The sequence below is a fragment of the Camelina sativa genome, chromosome 7 (genome assembly GCF_000633955.1).
Source record: "Camelina sativa cultivar DH55 chromosome 7, Cs, whole genome shotgun sequence".
Classification (NCBI taxonomy): domain Eukaryota; kingdom Viridiplantae; phylum Streptophyta; class Magnoliopsida; order Brassicales; family Brassicaceae; genus Camelina; species Camelina sativa.
This window is the reverse complement of record NC_025691.1, coordinates 18,623,717-18,650,267: the sequence shown is the minus strand read 5'-3', so window position 1 is coordinate 18,650,267 and position 26,551 is coordinate 18,623,717. Positions and strand designations below refer to the sequence as shown.

The 26,551-nt window shown below is 39.9% G+C and overlaps 1 protein-coding gene and 1 pseudogene across 1 annotated transcript; both read left to right on the top strand.

Moving 5' to 3' along the window:
- Positions 7,236-7,883, top strand: LOC109125463 (uncharacterized mitochondrial protein AtMg00810-like). The gene has a single exon (XM_019227094.1). The coding sequence runs from the start codon at positions 7,236-7,238 to the stop codon at positions 7,881-7,883; it is 648 nt and encodes a 215-aa protein (XP_019082639.1).
- LOC104704747 lies at positions 10,450-10,947 on the top strand (annotated as a pseudogene).

Genomic DNA, 26,551 nt, shown 5'->3' with positions numbered 1-26,551 from the left:
AAGAAGCTTTCTGTGACCTATACTGTTGATTATATAATGTGACCATGCGGTGCGCGCTTGCTATCGTACACTACCATCTTCACCTAGTTTGCTACTGTGTGCGCGCTGGGGTTTGCTAGGATGCGCGCACTAGGGTTTGCTACGGACCAAGTCTCCAACATAGTCATTCATAGACACTCCAAAATTTATATGAGAAATAAATTCCGAATTTGGTAGGAGAGATTTTAATTTAGCATATGTTTTAATTACAACAATTTCCTATTTTAGCTACCGCTAGGTCATAATCCAATCTTAGTTGAAAATCTGTGTTATCACTCAAAATTACCATCACTTATTATTTAAAATAAAGTTTTTTTTATACAAATATTACTATTTACAAATCTGAATACACACATGTTTTAAAGGTTTTAAAAGCTAATATTCTTTTTTTTTTTCCAAAAAGCACAATATGTCTCTTAATTATCTTTTTTTTTTAATTCAAAATTAGATCTTTGACAAATATTAAAGTTCTACCAACAAATGTGTGAGGATGTTTGTCTTTACTAATTTCGTTGTTAAAAAGTCCTCAATGTAGTTGAGAAGATTGTTATCATTTAAAAAAAAAAAATTATGTACCAATTTTGAGTTTGCACTGGTTGTAAACAACCTGAGTATTTTGACTCTTTTAATTGCAAGATTTTATAGCCATAAAACTTATAATTTGGAAGATATTTTTACCGCCCTACTCCTATTGATTTTAGTTCCAATTACAGTTATTTTGAAAATAACATCAAAGTATAAGCAATTTGAAATACGCCATTTATGTCATCTTTATGACGGTTTTGACTAAATATTTCATTATGTTCACATAAGAATTTATTTTTTGTTACGTTTTTTTTTTGTGTTTTTTTTCTCGCATCCAATATGTCAAAATAGTTCTCTATTTGACCTAAGACCTGACTGTTCAGAATCAAATTGACTTGTGGTTTAATAGCTCAGATGAAGCTGTGGATGGAGACTAATGAAAAAGGAGGTGTCGCATTGGTGATCACTAGTGACAAAGGATTCTTGTCAATGCTTCAGACAATGAAGAGGAGGAGTGGTTTCAGCCCATTCCTAAGACCTTCTCCATCGGGGGTTGTTAGTGGAGTTGTTAGAGTTTAGTAGGAAAAAAATAAATCAGAAGAAAAGAAAAAATTGAAGGGAGCCTCTTATTTAACAGCCTGAACTCGGTTTTAAGGGACGCTACGTGTCCTTATTTCGTTGGTTGGGCTGTAAAATACAAAAGGGTAAAAAAAAATTAAGATACAAACCACCATTTTTTCGTCTCTCACTTTCTCTCATTCTCCCTTTCTCTCCTTCACTCGCGATCGAAGTCTTGATCCAACAAAGGATGTTTGCTTTAATCGGAGGTTATAGAATCAGTCTCGTGTTTGGTCGGAGGCGATTTGACACGGCTGAGATCTTGGTGGAGGCGACTGTAGCGGCGGCGAAGTGAATCGTCGTGGAGGTTGTATTGGAGCCGCTGCAAAGGGGAAGGCGATTCAATGCTGGAATCAATCCGATTGAGAGTGTAAGTTTTTCAGTTCAATTGTAAGATTAGGTTTACAGTTAGGTTTATTTGATTTTGGATCGCAAATTAGGGTTTTTGATGTTTGTTCGAAAATTGGATTCTTTGTGTGTTTGTGTTCCGATTTATAATTGATGGTTTACACGGATTAGTGTTCTTGGTTCTTTGTGTTCCGATTTGGTCTGTTTGTGTTTCGAGTTGGTGTGTTGTGTATCAATTGATAAGTGATGCTTAAATTGGGATTAGGGTTCTTGAGAACCATGTGATCCGTTTGTGTTCAGTTTTTTGGTTTGTTAGTGTTCCGATTAGGTGTGTTTGTGTTCCGTTTTGGTGTGTTCAGTTTGTGGTCTGTTTGTGTTCTGTTATTGGTCTTATTGTGTTATGTTATTGGTCTATTTGTGTTATGTTATTGGTGTGATTGTGTTTTGTTATTGGTCTGTTTGTGTTTTGTTATTGGTGTGATTGTGTTATGTTATTGGTTTGATATTCATTGTAATTTGCGGATTGTGATATATGTCTCTATTTTGTTTTGAGGTTAAATGGGGACAAATGGATTGATGGAAGTACATGAGTATAGAGTCTGCTACTTGTTCGGCTATGAAGGAAGGTATTTTAGCATCGTCCTCTTTTTCTTCATTTAATTTGGTGTTATTTTAGGTAAGAGTCGAGTCTCACATTGATGATATTGCTTTGTTTGTTGGTTGTTATTAATACGTTTAGTACTTGCCTATTAGAGAGGTCTACATCAAAATTTAACTATGATGGTTTGTGTTATGGTTGTGAAGATGTTTATTGTGTGGTTGTTGTAGTGTAGGTTAAAACATAAATACAAAATTTAAAGAAACTAGTTGTGAAAGTTAAATTCATCTAACTAACATTATAAATTGAAAGACTTGATCATCATAGTAAAAACACCAAGTAAACACACACCACACTATTAACCGTAAAAACTTCTTCTTCAATATCCTTTTAACACACGATATGGATTCAGACGACTCCATGAATCCATATCGTCCGACCCCAAGCTTCTTCAATCTGTTAACCAGTCAACTTGAAACCCAAAACCTCGAATACACTCATTGTGAGAGTCCATGTTCGGAGGCTCCATCTGAACCTGCATCTCCTCTAGAAAACCGAAAGTCAAGGAATGCATGGTTACCTTCTGATGATGTCATGCTTGTTAGTGCATGGCTTAACACTAGCAAGGATCCGATCAGATCCAATGAGCAAAATTTGGAGCAAATCAGTATTAAAATTAATCATTCTCTCCATTTATGAATTGCACTTCTGTTGTAATATGTATTAATGTTTTTATTATGTTTTGTATGTTTGAAAATTAATTAAAATGCAATATTTTCTAATTTTATAAAATCTTAAATGTTTACACATTTATACCACTTCTATTCTATTTAAAATTTTTAAATTTTCGAAAACAATATTTTCAGAAATAAGAGACCCAAAATAAGAACCTACCAATGGAAGAGAAAATTATATCTAAGAGATCATGGGTCCTTATATTCAAAACAATACACAATTAATTCATAAAAAATTTAACAACCCCCTTATAATAGCCTGCTGATATTGATGCTCTAATGTTAACTCCTTCTACCCGCTCTCCCCTAATGGAAAAATTTAAATCGGATCTGAACAGCGAGTGGGTTGACGTACTCAAAGAAGGAGCGTATCAACTTTGCGTTGAGGCAGCAGGTAGATCTGGAAAAGATGCAGGTGATTTTTATGGGGGTGCAGCTGGTATCGTTTTTGGTTTTGTTTTCCAAAACCTGTGAGCTTTGATTCTTAACGTAAGAAGAAATTTGATTCACGTTTATTTGAATATTATAATTAATATATATAATTTTAATAAAATTTTAAAATATTACGAATATGTAAAATTAAATAATTTAAAATACTAGATAATATGGTTATATAGTAGATAAATTATAAAGAATATATGTTGGAATTAATAAAATATCATTAAATTTGTGATGGAATTAATAAAATATCATTAAATTTGTGAAAACATGGATTAATAGTCGAACCAATGACCTCAAACACTTGCGTAGACTCAATACCAAATATGCTACAAGAATTCTCAATGAAAATTGAAACATAACTACATATATACACTCGTCTTACTTCTTCTTCCTAATGAGCAATGATAGCATGAAACAAATCTGAACAAACAAAACCATGTGACCATGTCATTGATGACTTAGACTCGACGAACCATTTTTAAGAAAAATCAGTTTCGTTTCCTAAGCAAGTAAGCATCGTCAAAGCTCAACGAATCAAATAGTTTACACAATTTAGCAAAAATTAAACACCTAAAACCAGATGAAAAGTTGAAAACGCCCAATTTTACAGGTCTCGATAAGGAATTCAAACACCGGAGCAGACATTAAAAAATAATAAGGCGAATCAGTGACAGTTCTTGGGTTACTAATTTCTTTGTCAATACAGAATTGAAATCTCTTTGTCTCTGCAGATTTGTTTCCTTCTATCAATGGGAAGAAGAAGAACAGAAAAGCGCCTATATAAATACGTATTTGTGTCGTGAAGCTTTATAGCGCTTTTGGTATTGAGTCGGGTAAGTATAGCTAGAGGTCATCGGTTCGAATCGTTAGCTAGTCATTTTGTCAAAAAATTAATTTCAATGAAACTACGCCGTTTTGTAAAACACAGTCGTTTAGTTCATCCACGTGGCATTCCAGTCAGGTACACTAACGGTTTAATTAACGGCATCTTCTAATTTGTAGGTTTTGGCCGCATTTATATAGTTTATGTAGTAAATTAAAATTATATATTAGTTCATGTAGTTTTAAGCACACTTGAAAATATTGGGTAGGAATATGATAAAACAACTAAGTTCAGAGGGGAATTGGCCTTTTTCTCAGAAAATAGCTGATACTCATATCATTTTTGTATGCTATCACATAAAGATGACAAAAACTGCTTATGACACAAAGAAATATTTATGAGAAAAAGTTAACTGAAAATTGAAACAAAAGAGAACGAAGAGGATAATAATATGCAGTTATTCTCCTATGAATTTTTTCATAATAGAGAGAAATGATTGTGATAAACTGATAATGGAGACAATACATATATATGCTCAACCAATGAGACAATATTTGATTATATAAACACTCTCCTCAAAAATGGAAGTAAAGATTAGAGAATAAACAAGTTCATACAAGTGATTAATATTGAAGTAAACAACTATCTATATAAAAAAAATTATGGTCGCTTTTTCTTCATATTCTTTCACCAATTAGATCTGGCGATGTGTACGACGATGAAAGCAAGAGTAAAAAAACAGAGGAAGCGGCTCAAAAATATATCTTCATTCTTGCTTACTCTCAAATTACATAATGTGTCTACTTATAGTAGAACACATGATAACCTAATGATTGTAACAATAAGGTTGATCTCTGACAAGTGTCACTATCAAAAGCACGAGATTGGTGACGCAAGAGCAGCATATCGGTTCTGCATTTAGATTGTAGTGTGAGGTGTTTGTAGAGTCTTGGTTGTACGAAACAAAGGACAAGGAGCATAAGACTTTTCTCCTTTGTTACCGTTAGTAACCAAGGCAAGCTGGCAAATTGCAATGAGCCTTTTTTGCTGACAGCTTGCTACTAGTGATGATGTCTGGCATAATCGTTTGGGGCTTCCAAGTGCAGAGATTCTCCAACACCTTTCTTCTACTGCTGCAATTTCTCTCAATAAACGCACCAACAAGCTTTGTGAGTCATGCATGCTTGGGAAGAGTGCTCAGTTACCTTTTGCTTCTTCTACTTTTGTAGCAACTAGACCACTTGAGAGGTTGCATTGTGACTTGTGGGGTCCTGCTCATGTCACTTATACTCAAGAATTTAAGTACTATGTTATCATTATTGACAATTATTCCAGATATTGTTGGTTTTATCCTTTGAAGAATAAATCTGATTTCTACTCAGTGTTTCTCCTTTTCCAAAATCTTGTTGAGAACCAGTTTAATCAGAAAATCAAGATGTTTCAGTGTGATGGAGGTGAAAAATTTGTTAGCACTCAATTCGTAACTCATCTTGCAACTAATGGTATCAAACAATTAATATCATGTCCTCACACGCCGCAACAGAACGATTTAGCAGAAATAAAGCATCGGCATCTTACTGAACTAGGACTCAACATGATGTTTCAGAGTAAGGTTCCTCAGGCCTACTGGGTTGAGGCATTCTTCACGGCTAATTACCTCAGTAATTTGTTAGCGACGTCAGTTCATCAAGGGTCTCTAAGTCCTCATGAGGTCTTGTTTGCTGCAAAACCAGACTATACACACCTCAGAGCCTTTGGTAGCGCATGTTACCCCACACTACACGCATATAGCTCCAACAAATTTGATCCTAAGTCCCTTAAGTGCGTATTTCTGGGCTACAATGAGAAATATAAAGGATACAGGTGTGTTTACCCGCCAACTGGTCAGGTGTATATCAGTCGACATGTTGTTTTTGATGAACATGTCTACCCTTTTGAAACAGACTACTCTTCCTTTATTCCTCAAGCAACAACATCGTTAGCCTCTACCTGGCAACAAAGCTTTCTGTCTAGTAGTGGCTCTGATGTGACTACTACACCACTCACTGCATCTCTAGATCCTGTGGTAGTCATTGACTCTGCAGTTTGTGCTCCATCTGACTCTGCACCACTCTCTGCATCAGAACATGAGCACTCAGATACAGAACCGCCTGCAACTCCTACAGATTCTGATTCATCTCTAGTCAGCAATGACACTGGTGAAGGCACTTCCTCAAGTTCTCATGAGGCTCCATTGTTTGCACCTGACGATTTTACACCATTACAACCTCCCACAGTTAATGATCATTCTATGATCACCAGGGGAAAAGATGGAGTGCGTAAACCAAACCCGAAGTATGTGCTTCATGCTACTCATACGACAGTCAAAGAGCCAAAAACAATAGCCTCAGCACTTAAACACCCAGGTTGGACAGCAGCTATGGGCACTGAATATGACTCTTTTGTCGAAACCAACACGTTCACATTAGTACCATACGATCTACACATGAATGTCTTAGGCTGCAGGTGGGTGTTTCGAACAAAACTTCAAGCAGATGGTAGCTTAGACAGACTTAAAGCCCGTCTCGTTGCTAAGGGTTATGATCAGGAGGAAGGAGTGGATTTTCTTGAGACATACAGTCCGGTGGTTCGAACGTCCATAGTTCGTTTAGTCTTTCATATTACAACCACTTATAACTGGGAGATAAAACAACTAGACGTTCATAATGCTTTTCTCCATGGATATTTAACAGAAACTGAAAATCCATCACATGTTTGGAAGCTAAACAAAGCGGTCTATGGGTTGAAACAGGCTCCTAGAGCGTGGTTTGACAAGTTCAGTGCCTTCTTATTGAAATTTGGCTTTGAGTGCAGTTTTAAGGATCCATCTCTATTTGTGTATCTCAAGAACAACAATATCATCATTCTATTGCTATATGTTGATGATATGGCCTTAACAGGAAACAATCCGAAGCTGATCAGTGATCTGCTTCAATCTCTGAACCGTGAGTTTCGTATGAAGGATTTGGGAAGGTTAAGTTAGTTTCTTGGAATACAAGCTCACTATCATCCCGAAGGCTTGTTTCTTAATCAGCATAAATATGCAGAAGACTTACTTCTCGCTGCAGGCATGGCTAACTGTGCTCCTGCAACTACACCCTTACCTCTTGAGCTTCAAAAGGTCAACGGTCAAGAAGAAACGTTTGATCAACCTACGTTATTTCGAAGTCTGGCTGGTAAACTTCAGTATCTCACTCTTACTCGACCAGACATACAATTTGCTGTTAATCTTATTTGTCAACGAATGCATACTCCTACTGTTACTGACTTCAATCTGCTCAAGCGCATCATTCAGTATATCAAAGGAACTATGGATTTTGGCATCAACTTCTCTACAAATGCAGACTTCACACTCCGAGCATACATCGACAATGACTATGCTGGTTGTCCCACTACCAGTCGTTCAACGGGTGGATTCTGCACGTTTTTAGGCAACAACCTTATATCTTGGTCTGCTAAACGTCAGACCTCTGTCTCTTGTAGCTCAACTGAAGCTGAATACCGCTGTTTGTCAGATGCGGATGCTGAGGTGAACTGGTTAATGGATCTGCTGCAAGACATTGGAATGCCTGTCACTCATGTCCCTAAATTATACTGTGACAATTTGTCTGCAGTATACCTCTCTGCTAATCCGACTTTGCACAAGAAAACTAAACACTTCAAAGTTCATTATCATTATGTTCGAGAGCAGGTTGCAGAAGGATCACTGATTGTCTAAGCCCATCTTGATTTGTTTCTGGACCGGACAAGATGTGTTACTCCTTACAGACAAAACCGGTAATTGTGTAAGTTGTTGTTCTAATATCGTTTTTTCTTCATTTTTTTTTCTCTATTAATAAAGAGAAATATTAATGACAATGAAGATAATATGTGGCTTCTTCTTTATGCATTTATTTATGAATTAAAATAAATAGATTTCCTTTTAAATTTTATCCAACTATAATTTTGAAATTATCAGAACTGAATCGTGAAATGACATATCAAAAACAGCCGTTTTATTATTTCAGTGCGCAAGGTTTTTTCGTTGTTTCTTCACAATACGCAAGTTGGAAAATTGATTAGGTGAAATAAAAAAAAACATAGCGAATATGTTAATGTCTAACCAAACATCCACACATGTTTTAAATATGTTTTGCCGAAGACAATTGAAGTAAAAATTTTGACCCAAAATATTATCCATTAAGTTTAATTTAGTGAAGACTAATTAACACAACAAAATGAAGTAAACACATTTATTAAAACAGGAAACTGACATGCCTCATCATATTATTCCTCTTGCCCGAAGGAAAATGCTGTTGCTTGAAGCACCTAGAAACTTTTTAATAAATAAGTTAACGTTAATGCATACTCCATTAAAATAACAAAGAAATGTAAGTACAAATTGTAAGGGACAACGAACAGACAAAAAAACAAAGGGCAAGATAAAACAGTACTTGTAGAAGGGAGAGATCCGAGGTACGTAAGAAATTTACAATTGAAATAAGCCAAAAAAAAATTATCGAAAATTGAATCATTCCCCATAGGAGTAGTAGTACTCCATTAGTTTATTACTTGATTTTTTCTTTCCCGAAGCACAATAATTTGGTTCCATTAAATATGACAGTGCCTAAACAACAATAGCACAGTTAGATCAAAATGTTAGCTACAATGATCAATAGTGCGCGTGCGGTGTGTTTGCGCGTGATCCTATAATCCCGAGGTCTCTCAGCTTTTCCAATCTATAATTCAATATTGTGGCACTCCTAGTTTTGGCTCGTGACTTGTTTGCTCCTTTGCTTTGGGTTTCTGAACGTTTTGCTCCTTTGCTTTGGGTTTTTGAACGTACAAATGTGTTTACTTCATCATACCTGATATTTGGGCTCGTCTTTGGGCCTACTACATACCACGATTACTAATAATAGCATGTGGACCATTATAGTTAGAAATTAGAGCCCATTAAAATATAGATATAAATTTATCGTTTTCATCAGAACATAATAAACTCACTGAATAGTAGTTTTATCTGCGTATCAAACTCACTGGTTGATGGTTCAGTTAAGCATGTTTAAAGAGCAAGAAGAACAACTAGTAAAGATCGTCTTTGACGAGATTCTTGTACTCTTCATCTTTTTGTTTTGAGATATGTGAGTATACTTGTTAATCTTTGCGCATATTTTAATTTGATATTAGCAGACCTTAGATTATTTTCCTTGTCTGAATCATTGAAGTCACACTTATGTGTCGTCAGCCTCTTGAATCAGTTTGTATGTTAAACGACGAGGAAAAGAAGACTGGGACTTGCTTCTTTTTTCAACAGTGTTCTTTATATGAATTTAAATCCAAATAGTAACACAACGACGACTCTAATAATAATTAAGCAGTGAAGAAAAAAACGTTAAACTTTGTTTTAGTCATGTTAATTGACACCAACTATTTGGAAACATTAATATATATGTAAAAAAGGCCTTTGACATTTTGATAGACAATTAGTGTTTACAAGTGTTGGTCGAATCTTCAAGGCAGATGTACGCATTATACTTGTATTTAAATCAGGAAACTGTGTGGAAGAACCCTACTTAGTAGTTACAATAGTCATTGGACATACCTTCTTGATTTTGATATCTATAAAATTGATGTACAAATAGGTCGATTGGCTGATAGAGCCAAAAAGTCAAAATCATTCTAAACTCTTTAATATTTTACACTCTCCCAATTGGAAAAGAAAAAGCATCTGCTGCTTATTTATTTTCCACCGGTGCATGTATTTAATAGAGAGAACAAAACAATGTCAATGATATAAACTAATAATAACAATAATAGCCAGCCATCTGGAGAAGGGAAAATTAGATTAATGGTTTCAGCTGCCAGTAAGTGGTTTTCATTTATTAAAAAAAAAAAAACAAGACGATATTTTTTAACATATTAAAAAATTTCTTATTACGTAAAAGAAGAGAAGTAAAAGGTTGTTTCAACAATCTCCTTCAGCCAACCTTGCATGGTGGTCATTGTTCACAGCCAGTTATATTGAAAGATGAACAAAAATGAAGAATTATTTTACCAAAATAATATTTAAAAACATATTTTGGAAAATAAATAGAAACTATTGATAAGCAGAATATACCTGAGCCATGGCTACTATTCAAACACAACAGCAGTTCTAATTCAAAACTCTCATCGTATGTAAAGTCAACGGTCAGAATCGTTTGCTCCAAATATAATAAGATTTATTTATAACCACACTTACACGCAAATGTATAAATATCTCTACATATATACGTATACCATCAACCAAGATCGTTTTATTTGCAAAGCCATCCATTGATCTTTCATCCTCCATTCTCTTGAGATATATTACTAACCATGATTCCCACAAGATGCCATGAGATCAACGGTTCACGTCCTCCGTCGCTAAAACTCTCCGGATGTTCCCATACCATCAAGAAAACGACGTTGTGTAAGTCGCAGCCACATGGACGGGCAGGTCCGGTGATCATCTACGCGCACTCTCCTAAAGTGATCCACACGCGTGCCGAGGACTTCATGGCCTTGGTTCAGAGGCTCACGAGTCTAGAGTATATTATTAGACGGAACAATAATTACGACGTCAGCGAATCATCATCTTCTGCTGTGACGGAAGAGGTTAACGTTGGTAATGATGACACGGCGGACAACGACAAAAGCTAGCTGATATGCCATTGTTTACACCAAGCTCGATGACCTTGTTTGGTTCTCCAACTCAACTTCTATACATATCCCCGAATGGGACCGATTCGTTTTCACCTTCAGTTTTCAAGTTCAAATAAGACTTTTGATAAAATACTTCTCTATGAATAATGATATCGCTTCATACGTACTTTGGTTTGTTCGTTCCTTTGATTATAAGTTATCTTACTTAGTCATGATTAGTTGGTGTAAATGTCACTTATTTCAAAAACCAAACAATAAATGTCACTTAATTTATGTATTTGTATTTATAATAATAATAATATAATTAAATACCTAAAATATTTAATTACAACCCAACCAAAAAACCAACATACACAACAAAAAACATATCAAACCAACTCCAATATATTAAAATATAATACCAATCATAACTAATATAAACCAACAATCTAACATACTTCTAACAAGGTTCCAACAGCAAAATAACATAAACACAACACAACAACCGAGACCCTAGATCATCATCCTTCTCATCGCTATGATTACACGCTACACATTACCTGCACCACAAACACAATAAGATGCGTGAGTATTACCAGAAATACCTAATTAGGTGATCCTCCCACCTACCAGCTATACACACAACAAAATCAAGAGTACAACCACAAATAAAACATAACAAACCAGCCATTGAACAGAACACCCATAACACATTCATAAGACCTACACATCATCACACCAAACAAGTCATAAAACCCAATAGCTCAAATAAGCTCATGGTCACACACTCACCTTAACAAAGGTGATTCACGAAATAACTACAACCAGAAGAGAGGCTCTCTAAATGCCAAGAACAACCAAAATCGCTCATACAACCAATCACAACAACAAACAAGCCTTCAAACCAATATGTCAGGAAAAACAGAAAAGAACAACCTTAAAGGTGAATCCAGAAAATCTAAACGAACCGTTAACTTTCCAATCCTTTCGATGAAAAGCGCGGTCTAGATGTCCTGAACCTTCCCATAAAATCTCGTAAGGATCTAGATGAACCCGAAATGAGGCCTCCAACACCCGCTGGTCTCAATTCATGACTGAGAACGAGTCCCACGAAACTGCCAATAAATCATCGAGTTTAAATCCAAATCCACTTCTGTAAAAAGGAGAATGAAAATGAAAGACTTAGGAATAACTCTACCAAATTTCGTTACCTTTGACAACAATTTGATGTGTCGAAATCGTTTCCTCCCTAACCCTAACGATTCTACTCCTTTACCTTCACTCCAGGATCAAGTTAACTCTCCTTCTACCTCTCTTTCACCCTCAACGACCAAGAGCTCTCTCTTTCTCACATACCAACAACGACAACAGCCACAAGGAAAAGGTGAAGAAAGCGTCACTTGATAAATTGAGATTTACCTAAACCGAGATTTACCTAAACAAGATAAAGAGAGAGAGGAGACAATAAAAGATAGTATGCTTGGTGTGAAGGAGAGTAAAGAGAAAGCAGTATCATAAGGGTTTGGGGGAAAAGGGTTTCGGTGTATCATATCGTACTCAAAGGTAACGAAATTTGGTAGAGCTATTCCCAAGCCTTTCATCGCCATTCTCATTTTTACAAAAGTGGATTTGGATTTAAATTCGATGAGTTATTGGTAGTTTTGTGAGACACGATTTTTCAGACGCGAGTTGGGACCATCTGGTATTGTAACTGATATCGTGGTTTCATTTGGTTTTTGATCGGCATGAGACTTTGTGGGAAGCTTCTTGACTTCTAGAGATAGCTTTTTACCAAAAGGATTTGATAATTAACAGTTGGTTTTTATTTTAGGGTTTCGCCTTTGAAAATGTTCTTTTTTGATGTTTCTGTCCAGTTTGCTTTTAGGATGCTTTTGGTTGTGTGACTTGTTGTATGACGTTCCTAGGCTGTTTTAGACGAAAGGAGGGCCTCTTTTCTGGCTGTAGTTATTTTTGTGACTGACTTTGATAAGGTTAATGCGTGACCATGAGCTTATATGAGCGATTGGGTTGTATGACTAGTTTTGTGTGATGATATGTAGGTGTGGTGAATGTGTTTTTGGGTGACCTGTTCAAAGACTGCTTTGTTATGTTTTATTTGTGGTTGTACTCTTAATTTGCTTGTGTGTATAGCTCGTAGATGGGAGGATCGCCTCACTGAGTATTTCTGGTAATACTCACGCATCTCATTGTGTTTGTGGTGCAGGTAATGAATGTGTAGCGTGGAATCATGGAGATGACGAGGAGGATGATCTAGAACTCGATTGTTGTGTTGTGTTGATGTTGTTTTGTTGTTGGAACCTTGTTAGAAGCATGTTAGGTTAGTGGATAGAATTGTTAGAAAGGATATTGTATTTTATATTAAATTGGAGTTGGTTTGGTTTGTCTTCCGCTGTGCATGTTGATTTATTGTTGGTTTATTGTTTGAGTTGTAATTAAATATTATGGGGTATTTAATTAGATTATTATTATTATATAAAAACGGGTTAGATCATTTCAGTTTGGTATAGAACCCTTACGGTTCTAGGACGGATTAATGTATGGGTTAGAGCGGTTTAGGGAATTTAATTGGTTGAATTATTTTCCAGTTGCTTGATGCATGATCTTGTGTGATGGAATTGATTATGATTAGTTAGTCAATTTGCATGTGGTATGGAGTCCTAGTATCATTATCTTCGAGCCTTCAATGAGATTCCACAGTAAGATATGTTCTTTGTGTGCGGTTTTGAGTTGTGTTCTTAGCCTTAGGTTCTGGGTAGTGCAGATAGTTAGAGGTGGAGCTGTTGCTGGTCGTGGACGCGGACGTGGACGTGGTAGTGGACGCGGACATGGTCGTGGTAGGGGCACATGCCCAATTGCTAGTGATACCGTAGATCAGAGTGTGATAGTAGAGGGCATCGGCGAATCACATGCATTTCAAGACGGGTATGTGAGTGTGACTGGTGGTGGTGCCGATAAGACCGTAGGCATTGAGGGGGTCGGTGTGGGCGGTGTTGGTTCTAGGTTAGCCGGTGGTACTAGAGTTCCAATAGGTGGGGCCCTCGGTGGAGATGCTGTGATTGCAAACTTGTTGGCGCGGGTTCTGGACCGGTTGTCGGCAGTGGTACTAGCGTAGGCTTCGGTAGTGCCTCCTGTGGTGGTGGTGGGGCAGCAGCCAATGGCTGATGGTACAAAAACTCATTCTCAGTACGTGACCATGCTCAGAGAGATGGGCAAGATCGGTACAAAGCGTTTCTCGGGTGATACAGACCCTACTACTGAGGATGCATGGAGAACGAGAGTGGAACGCAACTTCCAGTCTCTCAGATATCCTCACTAGTATTGGGTGGACATAGGGGTCCACAACCTGGTAGGCGAAGCTCACCTGTAGTGGAGGTCAGTGACTGCCACGAAGGCGCATAGGGAGCGAATGATCTCCAGCATAAGTGAGCATCACCAATCAGGTTGTGGACCCCTATGTCCACCCAAAACTCCTGAGGACATCTGAGAGATTGAAAGTTACGTTCCACTTTTGCCCTCCACGCATCTGCAGCGGCAGGATCTGAACCACCCAAAAACCGCTCAGTATCATTGTTGCTAATCTCTCTGAGCATACTGACATAACGAGAATGAGCTCCAAACCCGCAGCCACTGGCTGCTGCACCTCTGCCGCCATTGACGGTACTACATGTGCCTGAGCCGGTACCACTTCCGGTAATACATGTGCCTGAGCCGGTACCAATAGCTGTGTCAACAAACCTGCAGGATCAACGCCTCCTCTAGGTCTCCACCTGCTGGGACTCCCGCACTCGGAACCCTTGCATCACTGGCCAACCTGGCATCGATACCGCCCACACCGACTCTTTTAGCGCCTACAATCCTATCAGTACCACCACCAGCCAGACTCATGGACCCCTTCTAGAAGCCCTATGACTCGCTAACACCCTCTGGTGTCACACACTGATCCACAATATCACTAACCAGGGGGACTCTGCCCCTACCACGTCCACGACCGCGTCCATGTCCACGATTGCGTCTGCGTCCACGACCGCTTCCACGTCCACGACCGCTTCCATGTCCACGACCAGCAACAAAACCCTCTCTAACCATCTACACTACCATGAGCAGAAGACTAAGCAAGCAAACTCAATTGAACACAAAAACATAAACTCGCCCTAGAATCACACTGTAGGCTCTACTAGGATGTTCTAGGACTCCATGCCACACACAATTGACTAACTCATATAATCAATCAAAGCATACAATCCCAACATCAACAACAGAAACCTAGTGAACCCAAACCTAGAACCGTAAGGGCTCTGATACCAAATTGAAACGATCTAACATGTTTTTTTTAAAAGAGATTAACTAACTATTGGTTCCATACCCACTAGCCACCTAACCATAATCAACAAAACAGCGGAAATTAACCAACACAATAACTTTAAACCATTGACTAATAAATAATAAACCAATAACCAATAATTCAATCCAACAAAGTTATAAAACATAAAACCAGCAACCTAGGAATGTTCTAATGATCCAACTCTAACTAGATAACAACGTCAGACCACAAACAACGAGCCACTAGAACATCCTCCTCTTCATCGCCTTGATTCCACGATCACACTTTGCCTTTATCTGCATCACAATACATATGAGATGCGTGAGTATTTTATAAAGACTCAGTGAGGCAATCGTTCCATCTACTAGGCTATACACACGAGCAGTTGAGATATCTCTAACCATCAAACAACAACCAATAACAAAATAATAAACCAGAAACAACATCGACCGACACCAACCCATGCATCAGCCGACACCAATCCTTGCATCGACCGACACAAGCTTGCATCGACCTATGCAAGGTTCACTTGTATCGACCGACACTCACACTGCTTCGACCGACGCATGCTTGACATTGCAAGAAATCCCTAATTGTGTCGAACCACGCCTCCACATGGCATCGACCGGTCCTTCTAGGTCCAACCACGCCATCATTGCATTGCATCGACCGACACACAAAGTGCATCGACTAATGCACATGCCGAGCATCGTTTTTTCCCGAAGCGTCACTAAACAACCAAAACACACAAACCAAAGCAACAAAAAGCTTCCCAAAGCCTCTTGCGACTCAACAACATTCTAATAAGCCAAATAAAGACATAAACAAGAAGATCAGAGAAATCTCAAGCTTAGATAAGCCATTGTCATGCACTCTTGGATCATGGCTTAGATAAGCAGGTGAGGGCAGGACCATGGCTTGTCTAAGCTAAGATCTCTATTTTTATGTGATTTTGTGCTTGTATGTTTGTTCCTTTGAGTTTCCTATGGTTTTCGTGGCTTATATGGCTGGGATTTGCTTCTGAGGATGCAATGATCGTATGGGAGAAGTGTGGAGGCGAGTTTCAAAGTTTCTGATCGAAGGAAATTGATGCTCAGTATCGGTGTCGGTCGACACTAGTAGTGGTATCAGAGCCCTTACAATTCTATGGTTTGGGTTCACTAGGCTTTGTGCTGTAAATGTTTTGGATTTACGTGCTTTGATTGATTATGTGAATTAGTCAACTGTGTGTGGCATGAAGTCCTAGAACATCTTTTTTGAGCCTACAGTGTGACTCCACGGTGAGTATATGTTATTATGATCTGTTGAGTTTCTTTGCTTAGTCTTCTGTTCATGGTAGTGCAAATGGTTAGAGGTGGTACTGTTGCTGGTCATGGAAGCGGATGTGGTCGTGGACACGGACGTGGTCATGATAGGGGAAGAGGCCTAGCGGTTAATGATACCGTAGATCAGAGTGTGATAGTTGAGGGTGTCGGCGAGTCGCAGGGCTTCTAAGAGGGGTCCATGACTGTGGTTGGGGGTACTAATAGGACCATAGGCGCTGAGGGAGTCAATGTGGGCAGTGTCGGTGTCGGGTTTGCCGGTGATGCTAGAGTTCCGGGTGCGGGAGTCCCAATAGGTGGAGCCCCTGGAAGAGGCGTTGATCCTGCCGGTTTGTTGACACAACTGTTGGAGCGGATACCGGGAGTGGAATGGGCTCAGGCATAACTAGTACCGCCACTGGCTACGAGTGTAGGAGTTCATTTTCGTTATGTAAAAATGCTGAGGGAGATGAACGAAATTGGTACTGAGTGATATGTCTATATTTTGTCTCTCCTTAGCATATATTTATAATGCATTTAGTTAGGATAACTCATTGTTTTGCATCATTTTCTATTCTCTTTTATACATTTTGCATGATTAGGAAGTTTTTGCATCATCCTTGCATACATTGTGCATTTCGGAGTATTTCAGGTGTCTAGGAGACGTCGGACGATCGAGCCACCTTTGAGTCACCTTTCAAGCCAAGCAATCGAGCCACTCTCACCCAAGCATTCGAGCCACACAGTCCAAAACACATCACCTGAGCCATTCTCAGGTCACCAGTTGGGAACGCATCATCCGAGCCATTCTCAGGTCACCAGTCGGGAACGCATCACCCGAGCCATTCTTAGGTCACCAGTCGGGAACACATCATCCGAGCCATTCTCAGGTCACCATTCGGGAACGCATCACCCGAGCCATTCTAAGGTCACCAGTCGGGAACGCATCACTCGAGCCATTCTCAAGTCACCAGTCAGGAACACATAACTCGAGCCATTCTCGAATCGCCAATCAAGCCACTGGTTGCACACCGACCAAATCGCGCATGTCAGGAAGGTGCTTCATCTTACACGCTTTAGGAGATTCCTGAACCGACGTTCTATCTTGTCGTTTTAAGTTTTAGGGATTCATACGTTCTTTTTAGTATAAATACATTTTGTTAAATCTTTATCCCAGGACATCTTATCGATTATTCTCGTATTGTTTCTTTTCCTTAAGGTTTACCTAGCCACCAAAACACGTTCTGAGACTTGTAATCCGACACCTTTGAGTTTATTCAGTATTTTCATTTGATTTCTTCTACAAAGTTGTTCTTCACTTTTTAATGTATCTAAGAATGCTTGTTTCAATGTTTTCTGGGTTTGCATCCTTGATGATGATTTTTGGATCAGAGTAGTGTGGTAGTTCTTGAGGATGGGATAGATTAGGTGGAGGATCTTAGGATGTAAAGTGTTTAAGATTTTATTTGTATGATTCCCTTTTGGACTAGAGTTAGAAATACTTGTTTCTCTCTGATCAATTGGAACTAGGTTTTAGACATTTCCGCACCCAAAAGGTGTTCGATGAAATGCCTGACCAACTAGTGCCAGAGACTTACGTTTCTAGCCTAAGAGATTAGTTTTCTAGGATGTTTGTTGACGTAAATGAACTTGTTTTTCATGCCATGATCGATCATGTTTCTCTAGTGAGAGCTAGGTTTTGAAGTGGTTGAGTTTGAGTAGCTTCTGTCAAGAGATTGGATTAGCTAAGAAGTGATGTTCATTGTTTAGGGATGGTTTGCTTGTGGCATGTTAAACACTCTATATACTAGGATACTCCACCGACATCAATTACCCCCATCCTTAAGACTTCTTTCTTTCTGATTTTTATTACATTCATGAGACTGTTTCGATTCTTATTGTTTAGTCCATGCTTAGACTCGTTTCTGTTTTCATTCATTTTCGCTTCTTGTCATACATTATCGTTTCTAGTTCTAGAACACATTTCCGTTTTGCATTCTGATCATTCTAGGATTGTTAGATAAAAACACTCTCTTTGTATTGGCTTGACTTGTGAAATCTTGATTGCATCCTGAGTGACTAGCATCATCCCAATTGGATTGACACCTTAAGTACTACAACTACATAAGGTTAATTGAACCTGCTAGGATAGACATACAAAAATCCTAGTATCAATTTGGCGCCGTTGCCATTTGGGATTCGTTTTGCTACATTTAAGATTTCAAGTTTTGCAAGATTAAGTTTTGTTACACTTATCATTCTGAGTACTGACTTGTTTTGGTTGTCTGCTTGTTTGTTTTGCATCTCAGGAACCTGTTGATTGCAACCTTGCATGCACACCAGATAAAGAGGGCATCAGAATCTCCTTCCTGTTATCGACGACATCAATTGGTTACAACGACCACGACAATCTCGTCAACTCACTGATCATCCCGCACGAGTCAATATGGAACAACAGAATGAACCAAATCAGAGACCGTGAAACATTAGTGCTGGGGATGCACCGAGTACTCATACTCAGCATGCTGGTATCATCCCTCCCGCCGTGCAGAACAACAACTTCGAAATCAAAGGCAGTCTAATCTCCATGATCCAGGGAAACAAGTTTCATGGGTTGCCTATGGAGGATCCACTGGACCATTTGGAAGAGTTCGACCGTCTGTGCAGTCTCACCAAGATCAACGGCGTGAGTGAGGATGGTTACAAGTTGCGCCTCTTCCCATTCTCCCTGGGAGACAAAACTCATCAATGGGAGAAAAACCTTCCCAAGGGATCAATCACCACTTGGGACGCCTGCAAGAAAGCCTTCTTGGCCAAGTTTTTCTCCAACTCCAAAACAACACGTCTCAGGAATGACATTTCTAGCTTTACTCAGAAGAGCTCTGAATCATTCTGTGAAGCCTGGGAGCATTTCAAGGGTTACCACAGCCAGTGTCCACACCATGGTTTCAGCAACGAGTCACTGCTAAGCACTCTGTACCGTGGTGTACTTCCCAAAATTCGCATGCTGCTTGACACTGCTTCTAACAGTAATTTCCTGAACAAAGACGTTGATGAAGGATGGCAACTGGTTGAGAATCTCGCCTAGTGTGACGGCAATTACAATGAAGACTATGACCACACAGTTAGAGGCGACGCTGGGTCTGAGGAGAAGTACCAGAAGGACCTCAAGAATGTCAATGAGAAGCTTGACCGTATCTTGCTAAGCCAGTAAAGGAGCGTCCACTTCGTATCTGAGGATGACCCTTTCCAAGTTCCAAATGGGGAGGGTGAGCAGACTGAGGAGATCAACTAATTCCATAATCAGGGTGGATACAACAAAGGTTACAACCAATACAAGGAAGACCCCAATTTGTCTTACCGAAGTAACAATGTTGCCAATCCACAAGATCAGGTGTACCCGCCTCAACAACAACATCAAGGTCAACAAAAACTTTTTGTGCCTTACAATCCGNTAGTATCAATTTGGCGCCGTTGCCATTTGGGATTCGTTTTGCTACATTTAAGATTTCAAGTTTTGCAAGATTAAGTTTTGTTACACTTATCATTCTGAGTACTGACTTGTTTTGGTTGTCTGCTTGTTTGTTTTGCATCTCAGGAACCTGTTGATTGCAACCTTGCATGCACACCAGATAAAGAGGGCATCAGAATCTCCTTCCTGTTATCGACGACATCAATTGGTTACAACGACCACGACAATCTCGTCAACTCACTGATCATCCCGCACGAGTCAATATGGAACAACAGAATGAACCAAATCAGAGACCGTGAAACATTAGTGCTGGGGATGCACCGAGTACTCATACTCAGCATGCTGGTATCATCCCTCCCGCCGTGCAGAACAACAACTTCGAAATCAAAGGCAGTCTAATCTCCATGATCCAGGGAAACAAGTTTCATGGGTTGCCTATGGAGGATCCACTGGACCATTTGGAAGAGTTCGACCGTCTGTGCAGTCTCACCAAGATCAACGGCGTGAGTGAGGATGGTTACAAGTTGCGCCTCTTCCCATTCTCCCTGGGAGACAAAACTCATCAATGGGAGAAAAACCTTCCCAAGGGATCAATCACCACTTGGGACGCCTGCAAGAAAGCCTTCTTGGCCAAGTTTTTCTCCAACTCCAAAACAACACGTCTCAGGAATGACATTTCTAGCTTTACTCAGAAGAGCTCTGAATCATTCTGTGAAGCCTGGGAGCATTTCAAGGGTTACCACAGCCAGTGTCCACACCATGGTTTCAGCAACGAGTCACTGCTAAGCACTCTGTACCGTGGTGTACTTCCCAAAATTCGCATGCTGCTTGACACTGCTTCTAACAGTAATTTCCTGAACAAAGACGTTGATGAAGGATGGCAACTGGTTGAGAATCTCGCCTAGTGTGACGGCAATTACAATGAAGACTATGACCACACAGTTAGAGGCGACGCTGGGTCTGAGGAGAAGTACCAGAAGGACCTCAAGAATGTCAATGAGAAGCTTGACCGTATCTTGCTAAGCCAGTAAAGGAGCGTCCACTTCGTATCTGAGGATGACCCTTTCCAAGTTCCAAATGGGGAGGGTGAGCAGACTGAGGAGATCAACTAATTCCATAATCAGGGTGGATACAACAAAGGTTACAACCAATACAAGGAAGACCCCAATTTGTCTTACCGAAGTAACAATGTTGCCAATCCACAAGATCAGGTGTACCCGCCTCAACAACAACATCAAGGTCAACAAAAACTTTTTGTGCCTTACAATCCGGGATTTGTTCCTAAACAACCATTCCAACAAGGTTACCAGGCTCCCTCAGGACCACCGCCAGGATTCCGCCCTCAAACAGTTCAGCCTACTACAGCCCCAAATCAAGAAATGAAGCAAATGATGCAACAATTTCTTCAGAGTCAAGCTAGCGGTTCTATGGATACCACTAAGAAGTTTGCTGACCTTAGTCAGAGGATGGAATGTTCCTACAATGATCTGAACGTCAAATGCGAAGCTCTGAATTTGAAGATAAGGTATATGGAAGGCTAATCCACTTCTACTTCTGCACCAAAGCTTGGCCAATTCCCAGGAAAGGCGGTTCAGAATCCCAAGGAGTTCGCCAATGCAATTACACTGAGAAGTGGGAAAACATTGCCTCCCAGGCAAGGAGTACCAGACATCGCTGAGGACAATGAGGAATTAGATGGGGAGGATTTTGTTCAAGATGAAGCTCATATCAAGGATCCAGTCGAAGCAGTCAAAGACCCAATCGAGCCAGTGAAGCAGTCCGAACCTGAAGCAGTTAAGGAACCTATTGTTTCTGATGACAAACCTGCGAGGTTCATACCTCCACCATACAAGCCTCCTCTACCATTCTCAGTGAGGTTTAAGAAGCAGCTTACTGAGAAGTACAAAGCTCTGTTCAAAAAACAAGTCAAGGAGATTGAGTTGAGAATGCCATTGCTTGATGCATTCGCACTTGTTCCTCACTAGCAGAAATTCCTCAAGCACTTGGTAATGGAGAGATCAAAAGAGGTTCAAGGCATAGTGGTACTGAGTCTCGAATGCAGTGCAATCATCCAGAAGAAGATTGTACCCAAGAAGCTCAAGGATCCTGGATCATTCACTCTACCTTGCTCCCTTGGACTTATGTTTTTTGATAGGTGTCTATGTGATATTGGCGCTTCAGTTAATCTGATGCCATTCTCTGTGGCTAAGAGGTTGGGTTTCACAAGGTTTAAGGGTTGCGACATCTCCTTCGTCCTTGCAGATAGATCAGTGAGACTTCCACATGGCATTTTAGAAGACTTACTTGTCATGATCAGAGATGTGGAAGTGCCAACCGACTTTGTGGTTCTGGAGATGGATGAAGAACCAAAATATCCTCTGATCTTAGGAAGACCGTTCCTGGCGACTGCTGGAGCCATCATTGATGTCATAAATGGCAAGATTGATCTCAATCTGGGCGACGACTTCATTATGAAGTTTGACATCAAGGATACTTTGAAGAAGCCGACAATAGGAGGACAAGTCTTCTACATTGAAGAGATGGATCAGTTGGCTGATGAGTTGTTGGAGGAATTGGATGAGGAGGATTATCTCAAGACTGCTTTGACCAAGGATGGATAAAAAGGTTTCCTGCATGAGGAGACCACTTGTTACAAGAATCAGCTAGACTCCCACAGAGAATCGAATGAACTAGAGGAGTTCGAGCAGCTATCTGACACAGAGGAGGTATTTGTAGTTGAGACAGATGGTTCAGAACGTGAAATCTCCCACTCGACTGACGTCAGAATCCGACTCGAGACACCGACGTACCACTCGATCGAGCCACCGCTCGAGCCGTACCCATTCCACTCGACCGTGACCACTCCTGACTCCCATGCTGATGACTAGTCGAAATTGAAAGCTCCAATGGTAGAACTTAAAACTCTTCCTTCCGGACTCAGGTATGTTTTTCTGGGAACCAATTCTATTTATCCTGTCATAGTGAATGGTAGGTTGAGTGATGATGAGTTGGGGATGCTAGTAACTGAGCTTAAAAAGTATATAAAGACTATAGGTTATTCTTTAAATGATATCAAGGGAATCTCACCTAGTCTTTGCACCCATAGGATCAATCTTGTAAATGAATCTTATGCTAGTATTGAACCCCAAAGAAGATTGAACCATAATCTGAAAGAGGTAGTAAAGAAGGAAATCCTAAAACTGCTTGACGCTGGAGTTATCTATCCTATCTCTGATAGTATTTAGGTATCTACAGTGCACTGTGTACCTAAGAAGGGAGGAATAACTGTAATCAAAAATGAAAAAAAATGAGTTAATCCCAACTAGGACCATCACATGACATAGGATGTGCATTGATTATAGGAAGTTGAATGCTGTTTCTAGGAAAGATCATTTTCCCCTGCCTTTCAATGATCAAATGTTGGAGAGACTAGCTAGTCATCCTTATTAATGTTTCCTTGATGGGTATAGTGGATTCTTCCAAATCCCTATCAGCCCAAATGATCAGGAAAAGACAACCTTTACTTGTCCCTATGGCACTTTTGCCTACAGACGCATGCCATTTGGTTTGTGCAATGCTCCTGCCACCTTTCAAAGGTGCACGACATCGATTTTCTCGGATTTGATTGAGGAGTCAGTGGAAGTGTTTATGGACGAGTTCACTGTATACGGTTCCACTTTCTCCTCCTGTTTGTTGAATTTGTGCAGAGTATTGACGCGATGTGAGGAGACGAACCTAGTGCTGAACTGGGAGAAGTGCCACTTCATGGTTGAAGAAGAGATCGTTCTGGAACACAAGATTTCTGAGAAAAGAATTGAGTTTGACAAAGCTAAGATTGAGGTCATGGTTCAGCTTCAACCGCCTAAGACAGTGAAGGACATCATAAGTTTTCTGGGACATACTGGGTTTTACAGGAGATTCATCAAAGACTTCTCAAAAATTGCAAGACCATTGACACGGTTGCTGTGCAAGGAGGTTGAGTTCGAATTCGATGCAGCATGTTTGGAAGCTTTCAGCAAGATCAAGGAGGCCTTGGTTTTGGCACACATAGTGCAAGCTTCGAATTGGGATCATCCGTTTGAGATTATGTGTGATGCTTCAAACTTCGCAGTTGGAGCAGTTCTGGGACAGCGTATTGACAAGAACCTTCATGTCATCTACTACGCGAGTCGCACCTTGGACGAGACTCAAGGAAGGTATGCAACCACAGAGAAGAAACTCCTAGCAGTTGTGTTTGCGTTCGAAAAATTCAGGAGTTATCTTGTGGGTTCGAAGGCATAGTGTATACCGATCATGCTACTCTGAGACACATTTACTCGAAGAAGGATACCAAACCAAGACTGTTGAGATGGATTCTGCTTTTTCAGGAGTTTGACATGGAGATTGTTGACAAGAAAGGTATAGAAAACGGAGTTGCAGACCACTTGTCAAGAATGAGGATTAAAGATGCTGTTCCAATAGATGATTCAATGCCTGAGGAACAACTTCTGGTCGCCCAGGTTTGTGAGCAGATGCATGACACAGAGCTTGACAACCTCCGAATAAGATGCATGGCGATCACTTCTGAGACTGCACCATGGTATGCAGATGTCTTGAATTACAAGGTTTGTGGAGAAGGACCTGATGACATGGATCCCTACAGGAAGAAAAAGTTTTTCAGGGAGGTCAACCACTACTTCTAGGATGAGCCCTATCTGTACAAAAGAGGTTTGGACGGTCTGTTCAGAAGATGCATAGTAGAAGGGGAAGTGCATGGAGTGCTTGAGCTCTGTCACGGCTCCACCTATGGAGGTCACTTTGCCACATTCAAGACAGCTCAGAAAGTTCTTCAAGCAGGTCTCTGGTGGACAACCTTGTTCAAAGATGCTCACAGCTTCATCACCAAGTGTGATGCTTGTCAGAGGATGGGCAACATCACAAGGAGGAACGAGATGCCCCAAAATCCAATCCTGGAAGTAGAGATATTTGATGTTTGGGGTATAGACTTCATGGATCCTTTCAACCCCCCATCAAATGGCAATGTCTATATTCTGGTGGCAGTTGATTATGTTACTAAGTGGGTCGAAGCCATTGCTAGTCCTACCAATGATCACAAGGTTGTTCTGAAGCTGTTCAAGAGCATAATATTTCCAAGGTATGGGATACCTTATAGACAGAGTTTTAAACCCTATTTTCTTACTGAAAGTGCACAGCAAAGAAGTAGTACTTAGGGGTCGAATCCCACGAAGACCAAGTTTTACTCTATGGTTCTATTGGTTCAATTTCAAGCTAAGATAATTCAAAGTTGGGTTTGTTTGGTAACAGTAACGCGATTAAAACGGTATAAAAAGGCAATAAGCAAAACACTAGATCAGGGATAATTCTCGGGAATTTCAGAGATAGCAACTAAACAACTATTCAGGGCATAGATTAAGTACCAGTCTAGAACTCAAACATAAATATAAACTGATCCACTGTCGTGGTATCAATAACTCTATCTGATCGATTCTGTGCGGAAACGCGAAGCACGTGCTCAGACATCCGGAGCACATGCTCGGCGATCCATAAACCCTAAACTGTCGTTTGAGCGCAGAATCGCAGATAAGCATTAAAGAACAGGAATGATAAGTTCACAAATCACCTACACATCAACTTTCGCAGGTCTAGGATAATTTGCCCACTAATGTCTTTTCTAGCAACCTATTACACTTTTGATGAATAGATAAACCTAGAATCATAGATTGGGTGATCAAATCAACCTAAGCATTAAGTCTAACAATAGTGAAGACAATCGATTATATAAAGCCCTATTTGTGTTCTGTTGCTAACCCATGAAACCCCTTTTGAAACCCCTAATCTAGCAAAGAAAACTACTCAGACATAGAGAAATGAATCATAGCAAAAGATGAGAAATTCAATGACATAAAAATAAAAAGGGTTCAGAGAATGCTTCACAAGGTAGCCGCTCTTCTCCCTCTCACAAAAACGTCGCTCAAAAACAAAAGAAAAGGTATATTATCTCTCCTAAAAACCCTAGGTTAAATAGCATACAAGTAGAGAAAAATAAGGAAAGATTCCAAATTCAAATCTCCCTATTAAAAAGCGATCTCAGCCCTCTTTCTCTCACAAAGGATCGCCTAAAATAAGGGGAATTAGGCAGGGAATCGGCGCCTAGATGCTTGCCACGTGTCGTCATGAAACCGTAGAGTTGGGAGCAGGTGCTCGGAAATCGGGAGCATGTGCTCCTGGTTCTAAAATCAGCTTTTCTGCTCCAGTTCAACTCCTTTCTGCTCCGATTGCTCCTGCTGTTCCAATCCTTGCTTTTAGCTTCCTAGCCTCTTATTATAACCTGAAAAGGACTTAAACAACTTAAAAACTATCAAATAAACGGGGTCAATGTGAGTCAAAACCGTAACATATCAACTCCCCCGGACTTAGATCTTTGTTTGTCCTCAAACAAACTCAAACCAAGCGCCAAGAGAGCCAAGGTGGGAACTCGCAAAAATCTCAGAAACCGTGAGTAGACCATGACCTGCAGACCACATGTGTTAGAACAAGCTATACCAAAAACTTCTCCAGCAAACATCTCCAAAACCAGAACCATAATTGGCAATCAAACCCAGAAAAAGATCACTTTCCAGACAAAG